At 33.3% G+C, this 23,154-nt stretch overlaps 1 protein-coding gene across 2 annotated transcripts; it reads left to right on the top strand.

Moving 5' to 3' along the window:
* The first annotated feature begins 536 nt into the window (after positions 1-536).
* Positions 537-5,156, top strand: LOC143623873 (uncharacterized). 2 transcript variants are annotated; one of them, XM_077094676.1, is made up of 6 exons: positions 537-570; positions 1,422-1,720; positions 1,796-1,850; positions 2,466-2,584; positions 3,336-3,571; positions 4,922-5,156. In XM_077094676.1, the coding sequence occupies exons 2-6, from the start codon at positions 1,433-1,435 to the stop codon at positions 4,929-4,931; spliced, it is 708 nt and encodes a 235-aa protein (XP_076950791.1). In that variant the 5' UTR covers positions 537-570; positions 1,422-1,432; the 3' UTR covers positions 4,932-5,156. The 2 variants fall into 2 exon arrangements, with proteins under 2 accessions (XP_076950791.1, XP_076950792.1); XM_077094677.1 differs by having other exon boundaries at positions 3,336-3,582; positions 4,922-5,129.
* The last annotated feature ends 17,998 nt before the right edge of the window (positions 5,157-23,154 follow it).

Here is a 23,154-nt window from a genome sequence, read left to right as displayed (position 1 = left end):
TTGGCCTAGCATTTTTTAACAAAGCTTATAGCTTTTTTAGCTTTTTTTTTTTTTATAAAATAAGCTTCATTTGGTGTTTGGTTTAGCTTTTTTAGCTTAGGCTTATAAGCTAATTTGAAAAAACTTATTTAAAGATGGTTTTTTAGCTTATTTGAAAAAACTTATTTGTTTAAGGGGGTAAATTACTCATTTGCCTTCAAATGGTGATGGATTAATAATATTAAAGTAACTTATTACTATAACAAATTATAAATAATAGATTTAACAACTTATTAAGATGTATAATGAACTTATAGAATATAAGCTAATCCAAACACTTAAAAAAAAGTTATTAAATGATATAAAATAAGTTATAACTATCAACAAAAATATAAAAATATAAGCTTAGCCAAACACCCCTTAGCGTAACCGCTTACGTATGTATATAAGTATTTATTCTTTCAAATACTCATATCGTCTTGTTCATCTTCACAATCCAATCACAAACCCTAGCCAGAGGGTTGAGAACTCTGAATCCTCATTCTCTCTCTCTCTCTGCATTTCATCCCCATACTCCCTCAATCGCATCATGTAAGTTTCAATTCCATCCACTTTGCTCCTTTTCTTATACTTTTCGATCCTCAATTCTAATTATTTCATGTTTATGTTTATGTTTATGTTTATGTTTATGTTTATGTTTATGTTTATGTTTATGTTTATGTATTCATCTTCTTACTGCGTTTTTGCTGCTCAATTGTGAATCTATCATCGTTTCTTACGAAATTTGCATCATAGACTGATTACCTAGGGTTTATTTGTATTGGAGTATCACAATTTCTGCCTTTTGATTTTGTATTATGATTTTTTCATATATGATCATAAAGATGTAGATGATTTAACTTTGTTCGTTGAAATACAAAACAGTAAATGGCCTTATCATTTTGGAACACATGACCAGTAAGTATGAATGATTACAAAATGTTTTATGCTATTTATTTGTTAAATTTTGTTAGGTTTTGCTAGAAAAGAAGACCATGAGCACTGAGGGACACGTTAATAGGTTTGTGTGTTATACACTGATAAGTGATAACCTAGGGTTTATTTGTACTTTTGTGGTGGCTTGTGGATGCATAGTAGAAGTACATGATGTATACTTAAGTGATTCATGGATTTGTGCTGTTTGAAGATCACAAATTTGCAATGATTTGTATATCTAAATATCTTTTTTACTCTGAAAGAATCAGATTTTGTGCTTTATGAGTTTGTGGCATGAGTTTTCATGTATGATCATAAAGATGCAGTTGACTTAACTTCAATTTTTGTAAAACAAAACACTTGATGGCTTTGTGTTTTCATTTCAGAACACATATAATTGGTAAATTATGAATGATCACAAGGTATTTTACACTATTTATTTAATTAAATTGGTTGGTTTTTGCTAGAAAAGAAGACCATGAACACTCAGGGACAAGTTGTTAAGTATGTAAGAAATACTAGGCGAAGGAAAACCTCGTTGGATCTTAATGTTTCTCCAGTTGAAAACCCGGAGCAAGCGGGACCGGGTGGGCTCACAATTTCAGTGGCTCAAGGTGGTCAAGTTGATGTTTCAATGGTTACAGTACCTCATGGTGGTGGTCAAGTAAACCAGCCTGCTGGATCCTCACAACCTGCTGCAATTGATGTTGAGGAGTTGGATGATGATGATGATGTTGTTATATCATCACCAAGAGCATTTGAAGAAGTACATTCTTTTTGTTTGTTATATTATTATTTGTATTGTTTGTGTTCATATTATTAACTTGTAGTTTGCTTTCAGGCGAAAAAGAGATCACGAAGCACTCGAAAGACAGTGGTGGTTGATGTGGAAGCTGGTAAAGGTTCTTACTCTCAATGTACTCTTGCCTGTTTGCTTGTGTTCACTTTCTGTTAGCTACTTTTTCTTTGTGAACATCAGGGTATTTATTGCAGTTTCGTAGTATGTTAGTAGATATGTTTTAGATAAATGCAGAAACCTTGCTTTGATTTTAGTTTTAACGTTCTGAATGTCAGTTTGGTCAATTCAGTTTGATTGAATCCCCTTGTTTTGGATGCAGTTTTCCAACTTTTGCTCCATTTTGCAAGTTATAGTGTTAAGCAACGTCTTCTGTTATCTACTTGACACTTATTCTATTGTATGAAAGCTAATATTAAGATACATGTATCATATTTGTTAACGTTAAGGAAGTAATAATGGACAAGGATAAAGTTCTTGCAAGTAATGATGAAGGCCATATGTGAAACTAAAGTAGTTCTTATGTTTTACTTCAATGTTAAATATGGAAAGTTGTCCAACTGTTCTATACACGCTAAGACCGGCTTTAATGATATGCACTTTTGAAAGTTCAGTATAATTTTCTGTTAACTGAAAGATTAGTTTGTTTTTGTATGAGGTGATGTTATCTTACCTCTTATATGCAGTTAAATAATGTTTATTATGTTTATTACAGAAGATGCTGTTAGTAGACATGGTGCTAACCAGGCGTACAAGCGCAAACGAGGTCCTCCAACTGGAACGGTTATTAATTGTGAACTTTATGTGAATCTTAATGGAAGTAGCGGCTCTATGGTAATGATATGTCTTTGTTTTTAATTGTGTACCTTATGATCAAATTGTAGGCTTGTAAATGAACTGGGCGAACACAAATTGAGCATGCTTGTTTTCGTTCATTAAACATTAACTGAACACGAACAACTAAAACATGACTAAACATAGATGAACCAAGATGAACAGACATAACTGAGCAAACACGTATTATAAGTAATTGTGAATGTCAATATGTTGGGTCTAACAAGTTAATAATACTAAACTAAGTTATGGTTGATATTTTAATTTCAATAAAGTAGAATAAGTTGTAGTGAGCCTAAAAAGTTTAAATGAATATGTAAACGAACGAACATAAATGAACAAAACCTAACAAACATAAATGAATTTAAATGAATGAACGTAAACCAAACAGACATAATGAACAAACAAGATATGCTTGTTTATTTACTGAATAAACGAACTTCCGCCGATCGGTTAACTGAATGCTTGGTTTGTTTACATGCATAGTTGGATTTTTACTACCTCTACTATAAGCAATTGAACATAAATTAAACAAAACCGAACGGACATAAATGAATTTATATGAATGAACGTACATGAACATAACGAACAAACAAGACATGTGGTCATGTTTGTTTATTGATTAAACGAATTTCGCTGAACAGATAACTGTGTGTTTGGTTTGTTTACATGCATAGTTTGCTTTTTACTACCTCTACTATAAGCAATTGAAAAATTAAAAATAATGATTTTTGTTTATATAATTGCACAGAGGGAGAGAGCACGATATGTTGCACCACGACCGCCACCACCACCACCGCCAAAGGAACCCACATTTAGCTGTCCGGTTTGTATTGGGCCGTTAGTTGAGGAAGTGACGACTAAGTGTGGCCACATATTTTGCAAGGCCTGCATCACGGCTGCAATAAATACTCAGCATAAATGCCCAACATGTAGGCAGAAGCTTACAAACAGAAATCTTATTAGGGTTTATCTTCCTGCTACCAAGTGAGTTCAAGGTTTGTTATATCTAGTTTTTATTGTTCCTGTTTGGCAGTGGTGGGTAATGGGCCCGGCCTGCCCTGGCCATTATCACTTTTTTGTTTGTGTTTTTAAAGTTTGCTGCTAACATAGAGGTGAGTCTAGGGCTGTAAGCGAACCGGACGTCCGCCTGGTCGTCCGTTCAGCAAGAAGTTCGTTTATGTTCGTCCGTTTAATAAACGAACCGGACATGGACAAAAAAAATTTGTTCGAAAAGCTTAACGGACGAACACAGACAAGGGCGAAGTCCGTTTAATAGTGTTCGTGAACTTCCGGTAAAGTTCGTTCGATTACGTCCGGTAATGTTCGTTTGGTATTGTAAGTGTTTAGATATATCTAGTATTGTAATTAAATTGTGGAATTCTAGTGTTATTAATCACACTTTTGTATTACTACATATTCTTATAGTGATCCAATTTATGTTAATATATTAAGTGTTAAGTATATTTGGATATTATATGGTGTAATTCCAAATTTGTAGGTGAAGTTGTTTGGATATATGTTTGGAATGAATATGTAACCGTTTATGTTTGTCCATTAGTGTACGTTGTTCATTAATGTTCACATGTTCGTTTGTCCATTATTGTCCGTTAACATCCGTTTACAATATTAACGGATGGACACGAACAAACTCAATTTCTTACTGGATGGACATATACATGAATTTTCGTTTGGTAGTGTTAGTGGACCGTTCGTTTGTCCGTCAAAAGCTTAACGAACGGACACAGACAGGCTCTTGCCCGGTCCGGTATGTGTACACCCCTAGAGTTGACAAAAAGTGTGGGTCAGGTAATGGGTTGGGCCGACCCACATCTAGGCCTGTAAACGTTCAGTGAGTAGTTTGTAAATTATTTGGCAGGAACAACGTTTGTTCATTTAGTTATACGAATGAACATCAACACATGGTTTTTTCCTTCATTTATGTTCGTGAACGTTAATTTGTTTTCCTATTTAAATTCGTTTGTATTTGGTTGGTTTTGCTCATTTATGTTTGTTGTTTCATGTTCTCGTTTATATATTTAAGTTTTTACGTCTATTACAATTCAGTCTAGTTTTATTAATTTTCCGGCTAATAGATTTATTTTCGCGTTTACTTTATAATTGGTTTTTGCTTATTTATTGTCCTTCATTTATGTTAAGTTACGTTTGTTCGTGAATCGTTCAACATTTGCTTATTATGTTAGCGGACGAACATGAACACATTCATCTTAATGGACAAGAAATCCCCGTTTGTTTGTTTGGTTAAAGTGAAACGAACACAAACATGCTTCCTTCTGTTTGCATACTGATGGGGTTTATGTATTGTACTGATGGCAGGTGGCAATAAATGGTGTGGTTGTTCATGTAAAGGAGATGATGGGTAGTGGAAAGATGATATGTGTTTTTGGTTTCTTGTTGAGGGGTAGGATGATGGATATATGTAGCAGGTAGGAATATGAAGTCACGAATTGCTATGTGAGGTGCTGCTTGCTTATATACTATTTTCGTTTAGCTAATAATCTGTGTGGTTTAATGGCCGTTTTCAATTAAACGTATAAAATCGTCACTATGGCATAAGCATAGTTGTAAAAAGTGCACATGATGCTCTCGGTGCAAGACGAGCTTAGGTCCAAGGTACGCACGACTGTCGGTTTATATTTGTGTTTTCATGTGCGAAGGCAGTTTTTTTTCTGCTTAATTAAGGGTCATGCTAATCATCCCTCCTTAAAACAACTTTTATGGGTTAATACTCTTCTATTTCTTATTTAACTTAAAATCAAAATATTTCACTCTTTATAGCTTTCCTCTTTAAATATCTCCCTTAAATATAGTTTTAAGCTCGTTCTATTTTTTTTGTCCTTTTTAATTTGTTATCATTACCTTTATTGCTGATAGTTATTCTAATATTTATATATTTATTATTGTTAGCTTTTTTTTTTTCAATGCAACTTTAATCAACGGAAAGGTCCAAAATTTGGAGTTCTGATATTGTCAACCTTTTGTTTTCTTTCTTTGAGCTTTCAAAGAAAAGTTTTGATATAAAATTTGAGGTAAATAGTGTCTGTAATTGTGTATGTGTATATTAGGATGTTAAATTATGTTTTATTAAGTTTAATAAAAAAAATATGATTATTCTTGGAAATTTTCTGTTTTTCATCAGGTTCATCACTTTTTATATTTAGTTGTGCTGAACTGTAAGAACTTTTCCATGTATATTCATAATAATAAACAAATTATTAATATTAAAAGTGAACAAATATACAAAAATTAACTAGACAAAGTAAAACCATTAATACTTGTAAAAATTCTTTATTCAATTAATATAAAGAACGTTTTATTTTCTTGTATTCGGATCTCTTCAATACAGTTACGATCAATCATTATAATTTTAACGTTATCTATTAACCATTGAAGAAATAAAATAAAAAAAAAGTGTGTTTGGAATTGCTAATTTAAGTCCGAAAGAACTATTTGTGAAAAGAACATGTTAATACTTTATAAAAGAAGTTTTTATGTTAACTTATACTTTTATAAAAGTTCTTATAAAATGTTTGGATTAGCTTATGTGGTAGGAATTGGGAAAGTTAAAATGATTATAAAAGACATTCTATTTAAAAGGAGTGTAATTGAGGGTATGTTTGGGATTGCTTATTTAAGTGAAAAATGACTTTTTGTTAAAAGGACTTATAAACTAATGAATTTTTGGAAAGAAGTTTTCAAAAAAATGTTTGGATTACCTTATGTGGTGGGGAAAACCAAAATGACCAAAATAGACACTCTTTTTTAAAAAGAGTGTAATGAGTTTTGAGGGTTAAAGGGTGTAATAGGTAATTCAAATCCATTAAGTTAATAAGTTAGAGATTCCTAACTTTTCAAAACCCATTTATTTTGCCTTCACCATAAGTTAAAATTCAAAAGGCCGTATGGTTTGCCAAACACCTTATACACCTTATTAACTTTTCAAAAAGTTTATAAGTTATAAGTTGATAAAAATAATGAATCCCAAACACCCTCTAAGTTTTAAAGGTTTGAGGGGGTGTAATGGGTATTAACAAACCCATAAGTTAAATAAGTTACAAGATTACAACTTATAAAAACCTCTTATTTAGCCTTGTGACAAGTCAAAATCTAAATGGTGTAGAGCCTGTGTAGTGGATGGAGCCCTTATGTGGGCGTTATGCGTCATGTAACACCACGTCACCATAGGGGCTTTATGACAAAAATAGGAATAGTGGATGGAGCCCATTCCAATCATTACTTCATTATTATTAATTTCATTTTTTATTTAAATTAATGCAGATAACATTTTATTAAATAAAGTAAATACATTTTATTTACATTAAAATAAAAAAAGGACTGGAAATTATAAAAAAATGACTAGAAATTGTAATGGGTATTAGCAAACCCATAAGTTAATAAGTTACAAGATCACAACTTATGAGAACCCTTTATTTTAGCCTTGTGATAAGTCAAAATCTAAAAGGGTTAGACAATGTGTAGTGGATGAAGTCCCTATGGGGGCGTTCTGCATCATGTGACGCCACATCACCATATGTGTAGTGAATGGAGCCCTTTCCAATCATTACATCATTATTATTGTTTATTTAAATAATGCAAATAACATTTTATTAATAAAATAAATAAATTTTACATTAAAATAAAAACGACTAGAAATCACTTGTCTTTGTCATATTTACTGTCATCGTCTCGGTCAAGCTCGTCTTCACTTTCCTCGTCTTCTTCGTCATCCTTGCTTTCCTCGTCTCATTCGCCACGAATTGGCCGAACCGACCAAGCATGTTGGACTAAATCCGCCATAAGAGAATTATGTATCCCACTTGAACGCATTTGATACGCATTTTGCACCCTCTCCTCCATAGTTGTTGGACATTCCTCGGTATATATTGTTGACATGTTGCACTTCTATTGTCTTCTATAATCATGTTATGCAATATGATACACGTATACATAACATCTCTCATTTTTTCCAATGTCCATGAACGACACGGATTTTTCACGTAATGTGTGTAACAATCATCAATTTTCCGACCCCGAAACCCAGCCTGTTTATTTATTTTATCTTTATGTCATTACACGACCCGTTTATGAACAATTCTAACATTTAATTATGGTTTTACAGATTTTGAGCGCCAACCTAAACTCCAGGGACGTATTTGCAGTTAAATCAAAATATATTGTTTTTGTTTAAATATATAATATACGTTTATATAATTTTGTAGTATTATATTAGCATTTTTGTTGTCTAAAAACCAATGCGTAACTTATAATAACATTTAAATTGACTTCGTTCTTATTACACTTATATAAAATCGATATAAATTATTATTCAATGCTTTATCGGTCGCAAATCCGTTATGAACCCATCATGTTATTCGGTTGTTCGTTTACGTATTTAGATTATTATTTTATCATTATAACCTTAAATCTAGTGCTTATCGTCGAGACTCCTCGTGAAACTAGCTAACTTATCTTTATCTATATTAAGGTGTGTAATCACATCCCCTCTTTTTTCTATTTTTGTTTTTGGGGGCATTATGCGTACTAGAAACTGCTATTATTATATTATTTCACTCAAACATAATTCCATAAATTGCGTGGTTGTGATGTTTCTCGATTAATTGTTGATTGCTATATGATTTATGTGTTTACTGCTTTTATGATTGGTTGATATCTCACCCTCATTCTCATAATATGATCATACGCTGTCCGAGTAGACATGTCTGGATCTAGTGACATGTTCAAAAAGACACACTTGTTGGTTGCGAATTGGTCTGAGTAAACATGTCTGTAATTTAGTGGCATGTTGAAAAAACGCATATGTTTGTTTATGTTAATTTATGTTATTCAATAACACAATGAATTGTTTATTTATTATTATTATTATTATTATTATTATTATTATAATAAACCGTGTTTACTCGCTCAACATGTGTTTTTAACAAATTATTTTTATTCATAATGCATGTTGTTATATGAAGTGTGTTAAAGTGAAGAATTTAGATCAGACTCTAGGATAATTTATAAGGATAAAAGATTATATGTTGTATTTTCTTCTTTTAAACTCTTTGTGTACGATTGATATGAATAAATAAGTTAGATGTTGACACATATTATTGTTTAGTGTCTTTGAGGTATGATACAAATATTGTTGCACCCCGGCATGTTTCTCCGTTAGGTTGGAGTGTGACAGATTGATATAAGAGCTGAAGGCTATTAGATAGGTGGTTAGACGTAACGACCTAGTAGCATGCTTAGGGTCCTATACGTGTTCCTAGACGTGCACCCTATTTGTTTAAATTATTTGTTCATAGCTTAATTATATTTAAACATTCTTATTCATATTATTGTACACAAATGGCACATGCAACTCCAAGGCTATTCCTCAATCTCAAAATCATTTCCAAAACCCTAGATATTATTTTAAATTGGAAAATTCCTTAAGAATTCCCACAATTATAAATTTTGACTCCCCTCTCCTTGAGGTGATTCGTGTGACGGATATGTAGTAACTGGAAAGGGGAACACTTGTTCCCCAGAGCATTGACACCAAGGCTTGTGAGCCTAAGGAAATGCAATGCGTATAAATAAATCTCAATCAACCGCGAGACCCGATTGCTTTCCTGGAGGGTTCGACGAGGATGTGAAACCTATTAGGCCATAGCATATCACACCAAACGTCTACGAATCTACTAACCTCATTGTATCAAACATGGTCATGTGATGATCACATTCCGTAATTATAACCAAATTCACGGTGATACGTGGCTAAACTCGGTTTTTCTCTATGTTGTTTTAGTTTAATTAATGAACGGATAGGAAAATCCATGGTTGTTCATGGATAATCCAACCGTTCACATCAACGCCTCATATTTCAATTTTAATCTAGTTCCGATCATTTTGTTGAAATAAAGCCATGGCGTACACGGATAAATCAACAACTAAGTTTTGATTATTGTTTTTATCAATGTTGTTTTTAACAATGAACTCCTAAATCTCTTTTGTACCATGTTATTAAATTTTATTTTCATTTAAAGTCTATATTACGAATAATTAAAATCCTCAACCTCAAGTTCAGTTAATATTGTATTTTATTTAATTTTTCTCTTTTTCATATGCCAATTTTTTCGTTACACAGAACATATACATTTACATTTATTACCCGAAACTCATAAAAGTTTTTGCATTTTGATCCCGCAGTATGTCTTCTCGCCTTATCAATCGTCGCCATCGAACTAGTAACTCAGGCCGAAATATGTCATCTCGCATCACCAAAGGAATCGTGGAAGCTCTTCCAACCCTCATCATCCAACTTCAAACCATGAATGCCACCACCACACCCGCAACTACCAACCCACTTGCTCGTTCTTCTTTTCAAGCAATTCACCAACACAAACCTGTCCAAATACGTTGGAGCCGAGGGTTCTACCACTCTCCTCCAATGGTTCGAACGTATGGAGAGTGTCTTCCTTCATTGTGGATTCCCAGAAGATAAGAAAAGCACTTACGCCTCGAGGGTCTTTAAATTGGGCGCTCTTACTTGGTGGAATAGTGAAAAACACTCTCTAGGGGTGGAAGTCATCATGGATTTTCCATGGGAAAACCTTAAGAAGCTCATGCTCAAGAAGTTTTGCCCAAAATATGAGTTCTAGAAGTTGGAAGAAGAATTTTAGAATTTGAAGCACGAAGGTGGTGAAAATGTGACTTATAATGACCGCTTCCACGAACTAAGCCTTCTCATCGCGCATATGGTCACTCCTCTCGAGCATGCCATTGATAAGTATATATCCGGCTCCCATACGCAAATTCAAGACTCCGTCTTGAGTCGTGACCCAAAGATCCTCCATGATGCTATAACTCTTGCTGGTACCCTCACCAAAAACCACGTTAAGGTTGGGATGTGAACGCGTAAAAGTAACCCCTAACCATTCACCAACCCAATATATCCAAGGCCAGCCCAACAAAAAGCCCTACACAGGAATATATACTTTGTGTGACACGTGTAAATATCACCACCCTACTACCGCAAAATGTCGAAAATCAATTGTGACCTTTTCAGCACTTCATCAACTCTTGCCGGGAACCTATGCAAACTCAACACAACTCCTCTCTCCCAAAACCCATTGTTCTACCATATCACCAATCATATGCCCTACCTTATGCTCCCGCACCCCCAACCATGCGAGCCTGCTGTCATTGTTGTAGCCCAAACTATCTTCGCAACACATGTCCAAAACTCGTTTATCAAATCCAAACCTACCCACACCAAACCAACTAACTTCAAATATATCAAGCTCGAACCTTCCAACCGCAAGCCCAAGCTAATGAAGCCCAACCAATGCGAGCCCAACCCATCCAAACTATTCAACCCCCACTAAACGAAGACAATAAACTCAAGTAAATCAAGCTAACTAGGGTATGCAAGGATGCGTGTACATCAACGCCAATGAATTCAACTTAGAAATAATGGCCCCACCTCACACTAGTCCTTATGCCCCAAACCTACCTAGTTTGAGAAGACAAGCACCGCAGAAGACACTTTTATTACATTTAATATTTTTTTACCGTTTAAATCATGTTTGAATGTACTATCGAATTTTCAATATCATTAATGAAATCATGTTTGAATTTGATATATCTATCTTCATTTACTCTCCTCATGAAGCACGACACACATTGCTTATACTATCTTTAGAATTATATATGTTTATTCATGATTAACTCAATCTAACGGCCTATGACCGATGATCTCAAACGTTATCATTAGTGGAAACCGGGACCATGTGCATGGCTATGTATTAGGAACTGTAATCTAGGCTGCCTATGACTGATTACTTTGAACCAGGGTTGTGTACTTAGCTAAGACATACTATCAAATAGGAGCCCTATGTACTTATTTTATTTCAATGATTTGTTATTACATTTGTGATTTACCAATTATCTCTCTGCGTAACAATTAAACTTCCCCGAGAATAACATTGTTAACGACTTTGCGTAACTATTTCATTGATTTTTGACAACTCCTTATGGTTATCACGTGTGTTCACGAATTTTAGTCTTTCATAACCCCAATGTATCATGTTAGTTAACTTAACTCTTACGATAGCTACTTTCGTTCTCTATGTTATCCTTAGTAGCAAGGGTTTCCGTTTGACTTTAATATCCCGTTAATGTATTTTATCTTTCAACGTTTTCTCTTGATATTCTTTGATTCTAAAATTTCGTTATTCATTTATATCGTGGTTATTGTTAACTTTGATGCTACATTTTTCATCTTGATATTTGACTCCAAGGGTTTTCTTTATTTTACAATGGTTGTTAAATTTTGTTTCGCCTCTATTTCATTTTTTTTATTTTAAAAAAAAGTGATTTTCATAAAGAAGTATGTATGGTTTTAGCCCCACACAACAGGACAAGTTATGCGGACCATTCGACAAAACAGGTAACTATAAGTGCACGTGTAATTACCAAACTCCTCGCATGGAAGTCTTGGTGGGTGTGCAAACAAATAAGAACCGAGTGACTATAGGAAAATGGTACAAATAATATATAACTAGTATCTAGACTCCTCACGTTGCGGGGGTTGTGAAACCACAACAATGAAAGTGATTCAAAGATTTCGATGTTGATTGTTTCACATTACTTATGCAATGTTTCTAAGTAGCACTCAACTAATTGACACACTACCAAATCATAAGTAAAGAAACATTATACTAATTGTGCAAAGCATAATACACAGAAAAGGAAACAAACCTACACTAATTGTGTAGCAATCAAAAAGATTATAAGCATCTAAAGTGCCCAACGTTAGTATTTTAGTATATTATAGTTATAATAATGGCCTCTTTCATGGAAGACATATTTGCTAAGCTCACAACTTGACAGCAACAATGTTTATACACACAAATGCAAAGTCGATGCTAAAAAGACGTAAAAAGTCAGAAAAGATGATTCTTGCATTATTATTTCTAGCATGCAATATAAAAAAAACAAAAACCGAACATCATCATAACCTTAAAATCCATTTGTAAAGGTGGAATCACAAACAAGACCACATTCTGAGTCAAAAGGCTAAAAAGTAAACCGAACATCACATGCCATAACGAATATTAAATTGTCAACTTGAGGCTCAGTTCGTATTATGGCTGCAACATACATTGTCACGCCTAAGACTGAACTTCATCATAACCATAAATAGATAAGTAGTACGTTTTTCACTCCAAAATTTGATTATAATTCAGAAGCATCTGATGTGCTGAGATTGGTTTCAAACCATCATTATAGCACAAATGAATTAAAATAAATCTGTCACACCCCGACCAAAGACGGCGGAACATGCCGGGACGTAACGTATTATAAATTTAATTTCATTAGCATTAAACAAGTACACAAATTCAATAATCTTACCAAATACATCAAAATTTTGTTATTTGAATAGATATCCTAAGGTCAAACTATTGTCTTCAATCTTGAATAATATCAACTACTTGTACCTGTAACATGTATAAAAATAAAGTTTGTCAACACGAATGTTGGTGAGGATACATATGTTTTAGTTTTATAAATATATATAATTATATATAGATAAATCACAATTCATATGTAAATGATGGGTATTACAATTCTTATGAAAACGCAAATAACTAAATAGATGTGGACCCGTTTTTATTGATACGAAACCAAAGTACTTGGGTAAATGTATGATCATACTAGATGATGATAGATGAGGATGAAATACCAACCACCAAACATAATATAAACAATTAAGCATATAGAGCATTATCATAGAACATGCAATAATCACACATAAACATATATTGAATTGTGTTTGAAATAGATGTGGAATTAAAAACGAGTAATGTAAATAGGGTATACATGTCACCCCTAAAATATAAAAGATGAAAAGGGGGATATGTAAACTCACCTTAGTAAATAAGCAAGAGAAAATGACACGTCAAGACACAAAAGAAAGATCAAGCTCTCAGGGAAATTACTGACAAGATATCCTAATAAAACAATAATTACGGAAGTCAAATATGAATTCAATCACGATCCTAAACTAGATAGAGGTTCGGGATTTATGATCGGGAGAATTCTTTTGGAAATTAAACATGATTTAGATTTATTATAAATTTTTATTACTTTTATTTAACGACGGTTTATCATAAATAACATTATTTTAATTATATAAAATCACATAAAGTAAATATTTATAAGGCTTTGGATAAAGCATATAAAGAGATTTGTTTTAAATAATTATTTTAAGCTAAAAATACATTTGATGTTTATATATATACTTATGATCAATAAAGATTTCATTTTAAGATTAACATTGTGAATAATTGATAATAAATAATAATACGATATAAAATATGAACTTTTATAAAGTACTTGCTGATTAACGAGATTTCTTAAATATGTATTTTAGTTTACAACTTCTTTTTGAATGTACATATTAACTTAAAGCCCTTTTCGAATATTAAAACCTTAAATAATCTATTAAAACTGTACATACATACATACATACATACATACATACATATATTGATGGCTTATAGCCAGAGTTCAAAAGAAAAGATCGGTTTATATGTCGGTTTAACAAAATAAGTTTTATTTGATATTTAATACTAACCATAATGATTTATATGTTATAAATATATTAATATTATGGTTATCAATATCTAATATAGATTAGCTTTCTCCCCAAGTTTTCCTATCCTATATATGCATCTCATTGTACCTCCTTGTATGACACACCTATTAATGAAATCTCTCTCTTTCTCCCTACATCTCATTGTCATATTGTTTTAGCTATTAGGCTTGTTTCAAAACACGTTATCAGCAAGAGTTGCTTTCAGGAGTTGGATTGCATTATAATAAGCCCCATAAAATCCGGTAATCATTGAGAACCTCGTAACGGATTGAGTTGCTTCTATTCTACAGAAGGTAATTTACGAACCAATGCTCTCTATTGTTTTATATATATTTTATATATCTGTACTATTTGATTTTTGGGTTTTAACATTCATCCCAACGAGTGGTATAGCCTTTTATCGGCATACCTTGTGCTGTGCGTATTTACTATTTTGGTTTATCTATTCATATTTCCATCAATTGGACTATTAAATTGATTTCTTAGATTAAGACTACTATTTTTATTAATTATAATAAAAATTTTAAACAAGGGGGTTTATATGGTGTAAAAACGAGAGAATTTTAAAAAAATAAATTTGATTTTCCCAAAACTGTATTGGCAATTAATATTGATATTGTGTTGACTAACTATGTGTATTCTATGTAATAATGATGTTTATTCAAATTATGAATAATAAATAAAAAGCTTATGCATTTAGACCCTTTTAGATTATTAGAAAAATCTATAATATTTGTTATGACAAGTTTAATATATCATTGAATAACATCTCATCTAATGATCGGAAATATACTAAACCGTTATATCATCATATAATTTCTATTATTAAGAAATCATATTCGTTACAACTACATAACTTCTATATTTGTTTGTAAATAAATAATGAAAAATATTTCATAGTTTTATATAACTTGTTTATATGATGATACATTTGACTTAGAACGGATTGATTAAATAGTAATCAAAAGAAAAGGTAAAACCGATCTCGTGTTGCTATTTTAAAAGGTTTTAAGTTTTTTTTATTTCAAGCTAAAAAATTATTATCGAATTTTAATGTCAAACCTAGCAATATAGATTATGTCGTGTAAAAAACTTTTGAAATATAAGAGAACTATTTGTGATTATGGTTTGCTAATGCGATAAAATAATAATTTTGTTGAGCAACTATTTTTCGTTATGCAAATAGTTATATTATTGAGTAATTTATCGTTATCTTGTATCATATTGAATGTATAAACTTTTATTATTTTGCTAGAATAATAAAAAATAATTTTCAACATTATCATGTGTGCTCGTTAAAGAGGTAATCACAATATATATTGTTTATTATTGCTTGGCATGATTGTATTAACAAGTAAAGCTATAAGTTGTTGTATCACGTTAGATGTGTATGGATGTTTTTGACATATCTTACTGTATTTATTTATAATACTGTTATATGTATTGTTGGGTCCGATGTTTATATCATTTACATGATAATAAAATTTATGAGCTACTTTAAGCAATATAATTACGAGGACACTGTACATCTTCGATTAATACTGTTATTATTGTACATATCTGAGTTGAGTAACTATTTTTTTTAAAAAATTTTTTTATTTATTTGTTATCACTAAGATGTATAATATGATATACTTTGATATAACACCAGAAGTGTTATACTCTGCAAATCTCATTATTCTTTTATAAATGGTCGTATAATTTAAGACCAATAAATCTCACATAAGTCGATCATGTAATTGTTTCTCAATTATGTTAATGGAAAGATTATTTTCCGACCTCGAATATGGTCTTCAAGTAACAATATTATTATATGAGCATGAAGGTTTAAAGCTCATACATGTATGTTCGAGGAAATAATGAGAAACCTTGAATTTTGTTTGGTTCTAATCCATTCATTGAGGTGAACGTGACTATAAAAATGATCACCGTATATATCATGACAAGGAACATAATTATGAAAACTGTAATGGTGATCATATTAATAATGAGATCGACCCCCACAGGTGGCAAAGAGATTGATCATATATGAAAACAAAATGTGGAAATACAAAAGTGAAATCACATGATCGTTTGAAACGATAATACAATGTTCTTTCATATTTATAGTCTTGCATTAAAGAAGCTTACTACATATATGATCATAAACCTAAAGTTTATGGATCATGATTATCTAATGGCACGGACGGTTAGACCACACCGAGTCAATGATGTGAAATATATTGAGGAACCAAATGATTCTTCATAATACTTATACATGTATATTGCTCTCAAGGGAAATATTTATTTACCAACTGGAGGAGGGTGTGAATCCCTAGATGTGATGGAATTGAGAAAAGGATACACATATCCTAACATGATACCATTTAGTGTTTTGAAAATCGATGCATCGTCTAAATGGTTATCAAGATCGCAAATTCATGTTTGCATTATCTATGACTTAGCTAATAAGATAGCAAGCATATTATTCCAGATTGGTATATTTACATTCGGTTATAATAATGAATTTGATTCCCAAGTTAATAATGATCATTTGGAATAATTGTTGAACTTCATAACAGATTATGTTATTATATAAATGGTTTCGTTAAAGACGATTACTCAATGTCTGTAATTGTTTGCAAAGGCAATTATCACGAGAGCAAAGGTTCATGTTTGTATTTGAGTACATATGATGTTACATGTCTTAGAAACTAATTCACATCAAGCCAACAAGTTATTATACTTTCTCCCCATTATAATTGGTTTTTGGTCAGTAACCAAGCATTTCTCATCTAATATTTCGTGTGTGTTGTATACTGAAATTAATCCACCATAAAACACAAAGATGAGGTCACAAAGGAAGTTGGGAATTTATGTCGGTATTAAATATTATTTATGATTATATACTTAGAGCCACTAATGAGATATTTGCTTATAGCTCATTAGTTTTCACTTTAGTGAAACAACATTCCCAACATTAAGGGGAGATTTAAAGCAGTTGGAAAACAAATTTAGTTGGAATGAATTATCATCGATCCTCAAACTAAATTATATGAACTAAAAGTTCAAAGGATAATTCATGAATAAAGATTAATGAATGAATTACCAGATGATTCACTGACCAAAAGAGAGTGTCTAGCTAAGACACCTATACGAACTGCTAATGCTCCAATTAATAAATGTCCCGAAAGGACAAACACATATTGATAATAGTTCTAATGCGCGCTTGTAGCGTGGTAGATTGATCGGTTCCAAAGTTAAATTTCCTCAAAAATTGGAGCAAGTAATAAAGATGGTCAAGTCGAGGTGCAGTAAAAGCTCTCTTGAAAGAGATTAGACATGATGGTTCTTGAAGAACCTTAGGTACTTGAAAACAAAGAGCTCTCAATAAATTATAGTATCATGTCTACAAAGATATATGGAATCGAAATAAAGTCGACGTCGTTATACTTTTATATATATATGTATAATTAGCTCTTGAAGTGATGATGATGATGATGAGGATCAAGATTCTAAATCTACCTATAAAATGATTGGCCAAAGTGGAAAGACGCAAACATGGCAGAGTTTAATTCTCTAAAAAACGGAAAGTTTGTTGGACCAGCAGTCCGTACAACTAAAGTTGTAAAATGCGTTAGATAAAAACGGGTCTTGTATATGAGTTATGAAAATTCATCAAGTGACATAAAGCAAAACTGATGGCACAAGGATTTTGCAAAGGCCCATGATTAACTATGAGGAGACACATTCTCCAATGGTGGAAGCAATGATTTTCCGATAACTAGACAGTATGGTAATATAAAGAGAGAATTGATATGCGTCCAATAAATATTGTTATTATTTGATATTGAGAGTTTACAAGAAAAAACTATGAAGGATTTGAATTATCAAATCATGTAAAGTAAATTCTCGAGAACATAATGATTGTTGTGTATAGTGTTATATTTGAATACTTTACGATTATTGAATATGTTGAACATAAATGGAGCTCATGAAAAGTTTCCTAAGGCAATTGAATACTTGAAAGATTAGTTGATTTTGCGCATTAATAAGCATACACATAGAAGAGAATACACGTTATGAGTACAATATCTCAATAAACAAAGAAATTTAGAGTATGGATTTTGATATGTGATACAAAGTGATGTATTAATGAGCAAGTTTATACAACAAATATCTTGATAAAGTTAATTGTGACACTCGGTAAATTCTCAATCCCTTAAACCAAGTAATCAACCTAAATATTAGGTAATTATGTTATATGCGCCTTGCGCGAGCGCGCCATATTATAATCAGCGCGTGCATTTGTTATGTGCGCCCTGCGCGAGCGCGCTATGTTAGAATCGGCGCGGGTATTTGTTATGTGCACCCTGCGCGAGCGCACCATGTTAAGAACCTGCGTGGGCATATGTTATATGCGCCATGCGCGAGTGTATTGGTTTTATGTTTCTATACTATAACTTAATGTTGTCTAATGGGCTGACCGTCTCGCATGATGCTAAGGCGGGTGCATCCCAAATCGTCTATGCGCGTGCGGAAGGGGAACTAACCTCCCCGCATGGCGGGAACATTGAGAGCTAGTTTGTCTGAAGCTCCAAGATGGAATTGACTTCAACATAACTGATCACTATGTTGAAATACCAAGACCACCTGGAGAATCTACAAATGAAACTCAATGTCCCTAACTGCGAGAAGGTTACGTGCCTACCCGCAGCAAAGAAATGTCCTTCACGCAGAAAGCTATGCGCATAAAGTGATACGCACAGAACACTCAGTCTATTCTCCAGACGTAAGGAGATTACTCCCGCCCAAAAGGAAACAGTAGCGTGTTTCAGAGATTTTCCACTTTTTACTGTACACTGACAAAAGTACCTGAAAAAGCACACTGTAACATGAAAAGTCAACTGTCAGCCACCCTATTCTCACCAACCCCAGACCTGCATGTCCTGACCAAATCAAATCAAAATCTTTTATCCACTACTCCACTTTTAAATAAATAATAATAATTCCCATACTTTATCATCATTACACCTAGATATGAAAAGATTACAATCCCCTAAAGCAAGGGATTGTGTTCTCTTGAGTTTGACTATAAATATGTAACCTAAGTTATCACCCAAACACACTTCAAACTTCTCTCTTAAGAACTGCAAACTTGCACTAATCATCTCCCAAGCATCCGATCCTGTAACTAGGTAAGCCGAGAATATAACCTTGAGATCTACCTTCCAACCCTTATATTCTCCTATTTCTTGATCTTAATATATATACTTCTTAATCGTATTCTAGACCTTCAATTCAAAGGCCAACACCAAGAAAACCCGAATCTCGATTAATCCCTTAACAAGAACCACAGGTGAGTCTCACAGCCCCTATTTTCACTATTTTCACTGTTTTTAAACTGTTTTCGGGGCGAGGGACACGTACTTAAATTACGATTTATCATGTTATACTTACAAGTTATGCAAACGATTGTGTTTAAATTATGTTTCATGATGAGCAATGCAAACGGTTATCTATGGTTTACGATGTATGTGCGCCAGAATTCGAGTAAGTGATCACTTTACCATTGGAACTCTAAGGGTAGGGACTGCTGGTTTGATCCGCCCACTCGTAGGGGTCGCACCTCTTACACAGACGAGTGCCTAGTATGGTCATGGGGCAGTACTATGGGTTTGAGCCCGCTCGTAGAGGTCGCTCCTCTTACGCAGACGAGCGCCTTGTTTTCCGGCACAACGTCTGCGCGTAACCCGCGGGACGGTATTATTCGCTCGTAGTGGCAGCGCCACTTACACAGACGAGCACGATTTCCCAGAAGTGTCCGCGCGTAACCCGCGGGACAGTATTACTTGTTTCGCTCGTAGTGGCAGCGCCACTTACACAGACGAGCACAGTTCCCAGAAATGTTCGCGCGTAACCCGCGGAACGATTTTATCAGAATATGATAGAACTATGTTTTACCAAGCATGTGTTTTAATGATGCTATCAGAATTGTGTTTCAGAATGACTTTTATCAAGATTATGATGCAACACGATTTATCAAGTTACTAAAACTTGTGAACTCACTCAGTTTATACTGATTCAAATGTTTTACGTGTCTTTCAGGAGATAACTAAGTAGCGCATGGAGTCACACTTAGAGCACCTCACGCTGAACATCTAAAACTAGCTTTTTGGAAGATTTTAGTTCTATCCCTTCGATGCGCGTGGTTGTTCTCGCCGCGCAAGGGGATATGGCGTGGAAATCTTCAACAGTTTTTATACTTGGATGATTTTATGTAATTTTTAAACAATGTAATGTATTTGTATTAAACATTTTCATGCGCAATGAAAATCTTATCTTGAATGTTTGCAATGGCCCGTGCTTAAGTATCAATCCCCACTCGCGCGCGCCCGGCTGTTTCCGCCGTTCAGGGCCGGGTGTGACATTAATGCGTATGCATAATTTGTCAAGTTGAAAAGAAGTCCATGATGGATTGGTAAATGCATGGATTTATGCTTATTAAGTATGGATTAAATTATTTGGATTGAACTTGATGCAAATCAAGAGATATTTTGATAAAGAGGGAGATAAGTTGGATATAACCATACTTTTATCAAAATTTCACTTTTAAAAGGTCATTATAATCACAATTTACAATGATGTACATATCATCAAGAGAAACTTATGAGATTTTAAAGAGAAAATTCTTTTTGAAAGACCTTGACATAGTGTGATTATTGTTCGACTTATAGTTCGAGTAGATGTGTAATTATATGCTTATAAATCCATCAAAGTGCATCTAGAAAATGTTGAGACATTTTACCATGGACAAGTTTAATCATATTTATTTAGCATGTTAAAGGATGTCTAACAATGACTTTATATCATTGCCTATCTAAATATGAATATTATTAGTTCAGAAATACCATAATTAAATGCATATGTGCATTATGTCGTACTGTTATCTATATATTATTATTATTTTCTTTGTGTATATTTATCGACATGTGCTCTGCTAGGAGATATCAGAATGGGTTAAAACATATATTTCAGGTATGAAGGATATGTGTTTATATTTTACTAACCCATCAAAACAAGCTTGGTTAGTCTTGTTGATGCAGAGAAACACAACAAGATCATAGTGTTTACTAGATGAAGCCGCAGAAGTTTTCTCGTGAAGATAATACAACACTATTCAACTTGAGGATTCAAATGTCAAGGGACGATGACGCAAATGATTGACTACAAAGGTTTGGGACAAATTTCACAGAAGATCGACATTTACCATTTTAATGGATATATAAATCAGGGGGAGATAACATGCGCTGCACTCTTTTTCCCTTAGCTATAGTTTTTTCTCACTGGGTTTTCCTAGCAAGGTTTTTAATGAGGCAGCATCTCCAAGCGTATTAAGTTGATAACCAAGGGGGAGTGTTATAAATATATTAATATTATGGTTATCAATACCTAATATAGATTAGCTTTCTCCCCAAGTTTTACTATTCTATATATGCATCTCATTGTACCTCCTTGTATGACACACCTATTAATGAAATCTCTCTCTTTCTCCCTACATCTCATTGTCATATTGTTTTAGTTATTAGGCTTGTTTCACAACATTATAAACCTTCTAAAATCAATAAAACAATTAAAAGAAAAATAGTTTCCAAAAAGGGGGCCGGCCGCACCTCAACACCCAGTGGGTGGCTTAAGAAGTTAAACGCACCTCAGCAGCCAACTGGTCTTGGTTGGTATTTCGTTTAAGTGTTAGAATAAATATTTATAAACAGATCAGCCCTAAACATTCAATCCGTTAATCCGATATGTTATTGCTTAATAATTGTTAGGGTTTTTGCAATACTGATTACAACGAGCAAAATGCACGAACTTAATACCTATAACAAAGATGGATTGAGGTTGAACTGGTTACAACAGCCGACGGCCAAACGGGATCCAGGTGTCGTTTACACAATTAACAGTGGGGGGTTGAACGGAGATGGGATGATGATGGTGTGTGTCCATTTAATTGCATTTTAGACAAGTATATATAGAGATTAGGGACGAGTCTAGGTCGCGGTTCGTTAGGGTGTGAATAGATGTCAATTAGTTGTCAATTAACACAATTAAGGCATGATTTGGACACGTAAATTAACAATTGACGTGTATGTATGACCAAATCCCGTGATTTACGTCTTAATCCATGGATCATGAAGCGAAAACCGGGGGGGGGGGGGGTGGCTGCTCATGTCGACAGGAAAAGGGAGAATGAGGGAAATAGGTTTGGTAAGTTTGACATAATTGGTCCCTGATTTCTGGCTATTGATTAAAAGTTAGATATATCAAACTATAAGGGTTAAAATGCTCAAGTTAGTTAGTTCTAATATATATATATATATATATATATATATATATAAACGAAAAAAATACGAGCCCGAGTATGGATTTGGGTCACGATTACAATATGAAAAGAACGAAAAAACAACGAAATGTTACAAAATCAACGGTACAAAATGAAGGCTAAGATTTCCATTATGGTTGCAACATACATTGCCATTCCAAATAACAACGTCTCATAACGGACCGACATCAGATGTGCTCAGATCGGTTGTAAACCATCATCATAGCAACCTTGAACACCTTTCAACCCCTAATTAAACAACCAAACTCCACCACTAAAATGAGTGCAATCTCATCATTTCGACCCGTAATTAGAGCATCGCATCAAAGTTGTATAAAAAAATACGCGGCTGCAAATCTACAACAATCATCATAACCTTGAACCCCACACGTTGCAAACCCACAATACACGATGGCAACAAAGAAACCACGAAGGCCAAACCACACACCACCAACAATTACTGTAAAAGTTAACCAATTTCAATTATAACACATGAAGCACAATGTACACTCTGATGAATTACTTTAAAAAACAATA

This window comes from Bidens hawaiensis, unplaced genomic scaffold (genome assembly GCF_021521415.1).
Source record: "Bidens hawaiensis isolate Kalapana, Puna unplaced genomic scaffold, B.hawaiensis_p1.1 tig00003570_1, whole genome shotgun sequence".
NCBI lineage: Eukaryota > Viridiplantae > Streptophyta > Magnoliopsida > Asterales > Asteraceae > Bidens > Bidens hawaiensis.
The sequence above is the reverse complement of the archived record's forward strand: the minus strand, read 5'-3'. Positions and strand labels throughout refer to the sequence as shown.

Bases quoted from the DNA above. Each gene is read 5' to 3' on its own strand.
- LOC143623873 (XM_077094676.1), top strand. From the start codon at position 1,433: ATGAACACTCAGGGACAAGTTGTTAAGTATGTAAGAAATACTAGGCGA. The intron at 1,721-1,795 runs GTACATTCTTTT...GTTTGCTTTCAG, and splicing joins CACCAAGAGCATTTGAAGAA to GCGAAAAAGAGATCACGAAG. The intron at 2,585-3,335 runs GTAATGATATGT...ATAATTGCACAG, and splicing joins ATGGAAGTAGCGGCTCTATG to AGGGAGAGAGCACGATATGT.